The sequence below is a fragment of the Helobdella robusta genome (genome assembly GCF_000326865.2).
Source record: "Helobdella robusta unplaced genomic scaffold HELROscaffold_13, whole genome shotgun sequence".
Classification (NCBI taxonomy): Eukaryota; Metazoa; Annelida; class Clitellata; order Rhynchobdellida; family Glossiphoniidae; genus Helobdella; species Helobdella robusta.
This window is the reverse complement of record NW_008703718.1, coordinates 3,470,436-3,475,489: the sequence shown is the minus strand read 5'-3', so window position 1 is coordinate 3,475,489 and position 5,054 is coordinate 3,470,436. Positions and strand designations below refer to the sequence as shown.

The 5,054-nt window shown below is 30.2% G+C and overlaps 1 protein-coding gene across 1 annotated transcript; it reads left to right on the top strand.

The window, feature by feature from the left end:
- Positions 1 to 3,099: 3,099 nt before the first annotated feature.
- On the top strand, positions 3,100 to 4,622 carry HELRODRAFT_143589 (hypothetical protein; the record flags this gene model as incomplete). The annotated part of the gene is made up of 3 exons (XM_009014367.1): positions 3,100 to 3,321; positions 3,809 to 4,005; positions 4,445 to 4,622. Coding segments are annotated over 3 exons (597 nt in total), but the record flags the coding sequence as incomplete, so codon positions are not given.
- Positions 4,623 to 5,054: the final 432 nt, after the last annotated feature.

Sequence of the window (5,054 nt, the reverse complement as noted above, 5' to 3'; positions counted from 1 at the left end):
CATTTATCCATTGATTTTTTTACATGTTCCATCGTTCCTTAATGTAATGTTGTATTATCACCAATTATTTTGATCTGCATTAAAACATTTAATGTTATAAAAATTTCGGTATTTCTTGGAGGTAAAAATTGCATCACATAAATTATGTTAATGTAAGCTACAAGAAATTTACGAACTATAAAAAATAATTCAGTCATAAATATTTAATAACAATTTTCTCATTATGTTTATTCCAGTTTGTTCGTTCAATGAAAGATTTTGTTTAACATACGCGCTAAATCGTGAGACAAGCGCATTAATCATAATAGAAGGTTTATAAGTACAATGTAGCCCACCATCACATAACTATCATAGTAATATTTTCTCACATATTTCTAATTTTTAAGCACACATACACACAAACTTGTATAGTGCGCACATACACTTGTTCCCGTGCACATGATTGAAAATATACACCGAGACACTCAAAGCCACACAAAAACAGAGAAAAAAACAGAGAGAGAAAAAGAGAGAGAGAGGGAGAGGGAGAGGTAGTGTGCAAATGATGTCTATGACAAGGACATCCAGTTGCGAATGATACGAGAACTTTTTATAACCCGTCATGAAAAAATAATTAACGTGAAAGGGAAGCTACAAAAAGTGGGAGCTACAAAAAGTAGAAGTAGTAGTGGCGGGCAATCGAGCGAGCGAGAGAATTTGCAGATTTGTGGCCTCACGTGAAGACAGCTGGCAGGGGGCGGAAAAAGGAAGACGAAACTTTTTCTGCAGTGTACATAAAAATAATTCAAATGTGTTAAAATTAGGATTGAACATTTTACAGGATGGGTGTTGTAGTAGGTATAAAAAAATTGTAGACACGTAGTTTTCGTGCAGTTAATTATGATTAATATTAGCTGTATCTGGCCTAATGTGATGAATGACATGAAACTAAGCTTGTACGTGCGAATGTTCAATATAGCTCATCTTTTGTCCTCAAGTTATTAGCTGCAAAGATGTTATATTTTAAAAATATGGTTGTAGAGAATATTGATACTAAGTTTTTTTTTGGAACTCTTCTGCAAATGATGAGTCAGTTTAAAAATAACAAAGAAAACGTACAAGAAACATCTTGAAATGAAATGTAGTGGAGGATTGTAATAATGAGCATTCATCATTTTTGAATAACATAAGATTTTAAAACAACTTATAAAAAAAACTTTTGATAAATTTTTGCAAAGAAGCAAGAATTTAATGAATCTTTTGTGGTAGAAAACACTATTCGATTCACAATAATTCAAATAATTTCATGAATAGCTAGCCATCATCTATTTATAAACTTAATAAGAACTAAATAAACAAAAATGAAACAATTTTTTTGATGACGAAATCAACATATTGGCAGAATGAATTCTTTGAAAGGCAAAGGCTTATGGAGAAAAGATTGGATGGAAGGATTTCTCAAAAATGATATTGTAGGACCAGCAAACATTTTTTGTAAGAAAAAAATAAATTTAATTTTTCAAATTTTCTTTTTATGTTAATCATTCAAAGTCGTAAATCAAAACTGAGATCACAAAAAATTTGATTATAAATCAATTTGAAGCTGGATGTATTCAGTGATGTAATTAAATATGACCTCAGCAACCTCTTCAATGATAAATTCTTTCACACTTTTCAAATCTTTCAAGCACCCAATCATTATTCATTATTTTTCTATCAGGAATATAGTTCTTTGGTCCTTACAAAGTCTAAAATTAATTTTTAATAATTTTAAACGCATGGGCAGGACATTTTTATTTCAATTTGTATATTTTCTCATACTTAAATATATACGCATTTTAAATAATGAACAGCTGCTAGAGTTTTAGCTTGCTAAAAAGTTTTTTAACGACTGACACAACTTGATCAGTTTAGTTTTCGTCTATAAACTAGACACAGAAAACTAAATCCCAATACTGATGCAATCGCAATAACGGTAGGACGTCACGATCAAAACTCACACTGCAAAATGTTTCGTGATGACAAATTACTCGGGCTTTGTTGGGCTTTATCATAGGTAAATCTTCGAACAAAAAGCCATTTATACTTACTTTTATTCAGATTTTTATAATAATAATGGTAATTATTTATTTAAAATTGTTATTTATTTGTTTGCCTATGTTTAGCAAAGATTCTAGACTCATACAACAAAAAATTGTGTTTTAAATAATGAATTCTGAAGGTCAATAATTTTATTTTTCATTATTTTTTAATTCTTTTGATATAGTTATTTTATGTCTAATTAGTATTGTTATGTTGTTGGATGATGACCGCAAAATTTTATTAAATATTTATTTATTTACTACTTTCAATCGTTTCGAATTAGATTAGTTGTGATGTTTGGTGACCGGTACGTTTTGTATATTACTTTTAATAATTATTATCTCATTGTGATTTCCTGGTTTCTATAATTTTACTGAGTGTCATCGTCATTATCGTCTTCACCATCATTTTCATCATTATCTTTTTCATCATAATCAAACTCATCATCATCATCATCATCTTTATTTTCGTCTCCTACCATTACAATGACCATCTTGAAAATTTTTTATTTCCCGCGCTTTTATTGCCGCCATTTTACTACCGGCTTGCTTGGCTATAGTCAGTGCCAGACTTTCAACACTTAACATCATTATTAGGATTATCATTTTCATTATATTGTGGTAGTTGCTCTGAGACATTTGTGCTTGGTTGGTCGGTCACGGTCGATTGGCTGGACGGTTTTTTTTTCAATTAGCATAAAGCAGTTTTAAATAACTTAATTGTATGTGCAAAGACAAATGAATAAGATCAAAGCAAAAGCCGCTAGTTCGATCATTTAAATATTAGGGTTTCCATACATTTTTTTCATTGTTTTACAAATAAACAAACATCACGTTAATGGTATAAGATCGAGTTTCATAATTTTCAAATTAAAATGGTTTAATTGCCTAATTCAGAAATTACCTGCTCGAATCACTCGCTATTATGCAAAACGATGCCGACCTGATTGATAAAATTCTGTCAGTGAAAGAAAAATTTGATTTGACGGAGAGTGTCGACAAAACACCAAATCTCTCAGACGATGCAAAATTCATTAAGGAAATTGAAAATAGTCTGCCATCAGAATCGCTAGTGACATCTTTGGAACAAAGTTTATGCAAAACAAGAACCTTCAAAATAATAATTCTTGGTGATTCTGGAGTCGGTAAAACCTGTTTGGCCACCAGGTTGTGTCAGGGCCAGTTCCCAGAAAGAACCGATGCCACCATTGGAGTTGATTTCAGGTACAAAAATCTTCTCATCAAGGATGAATTAGTCAAGGTGAGAAATTATTTTATTTGCTGATAAAGTAAATAATTATAAATATATAAGTCAAGAAGATGATGCAAATTAACTTCATTAAGTAAAAAGCTAAATTTTTTAACTAAATAATATAAAAACTTAACTTCATTAAGTAAAAAGCTAAATTTTTTTAACTAAATAATATAAAAACTTAGACACACATTTAGAGATTAACAAACAATAATAACTTGCCTATACTTGTATAGTACATACTATATTGTATTGTATTTTTAGATCAACATTTGATAAACCTTTACAGATTTAAAAGATTTCAACTCATAAATTATTGTCAGTAATATTACAATCATGTAAACATATGATAGATAAAATTTAATTTATTTATCATTTGCTCATTTTTTAGCAGAAATATTATTTAAATGATATTTAACTTTAAAACATATTTAGGATTTTTTTATTTTAAATGTTAATCAAACGTAAATACATTTTTGAATATATTTGCAAACAGTTACAAATCTGGGACACAGCCGGCCAGGAAAGGTATAGAAAAAGTATGGTACACCACTTCTACAGGAACGTAAATGCCGTTGTGTTTGTGTATGACGTCACAGACCTGTCATCATTTGAGAACCTTCCCGTCTGGATTCATGAGTGTGAGTCATACCATCTGAAGGAAGATGTCTTGCGGATCATCATTGGGAATAAGTTGGTTCATCTACTTTTCACTGTGGCTTGCCAACATTGATTTTTTCTTATCTTATTGAGTATTTTTAGGGCTCAGCTGTTTGGGCCATTATCATTACTAATAGCACTTGCAGCAATGGTAGTAAATGAAGAACAAACAGTTTAACAACACTACCATTGGAACAAGCATTAGATAAATATTTAGACACATCAATCGATCTTTGTTTGGTATCTAGAGACCCAGTTTCCCCAAGGTAGGACGTATTTAGACACATAAACGATGTGTTAAAAGCAAGAAAGAAAAGGCAATTTTGGTTTCGGTGTTACCAATTTTTTATTTTATATTTTAATATAAATATATATACGTTTTATTAACTACTTAATATTTGTTACTAATCAATGTTTTGAGTTTTTTTTGTATTAACTGATATAATAAAGTTCACTTTTTTAAATTGATAAGGTGCGACATAGAACCCCACAAAGTACTGACATCCATCGCCCAGAGATTTGCAGACAGGTACTACATGCCCCTCTTTGAAACATCAGCCAAGGACAAGTCACAGAGTAATTATGTAGATTCAATTTTCATCACACTAGCCCACAAACTCATGAACAGTAAAAGATGGCTACCGAGTCAATTCATTCCTAGCGTGCCTTTGAAATCTCCTAGAAAAAGATTTAGCTTCTGCAATTGCTAACTGTTTAATATTTCATTTTACATATATTCTCATTTTTTATTTTGTGGTAAATGACAGATTTGTTATTACTACAGCTTCTCTTACAAGTTGAATATTTTTTCTTCATTTGTGTACTTGATGCTTTTTAAATTCTATTTACCAAATTAATTTACATTTTCGTTCGCCGCAACGAACAAGTCTCCGGTTACATTAGGTTTTTGATTACACTTTCTCACAAGAATTCAATTAAATCAATTTTTTCCACTTTTATTTTATTTTTACTTTTTGTTGACATAAAAAAAACCAACATTCCAAAATCTAACTCACTGTTTTGGTATGTTCAATATTTAACATAATTCTACATTTTAATATTTTAACGTTTATTGCATCGCT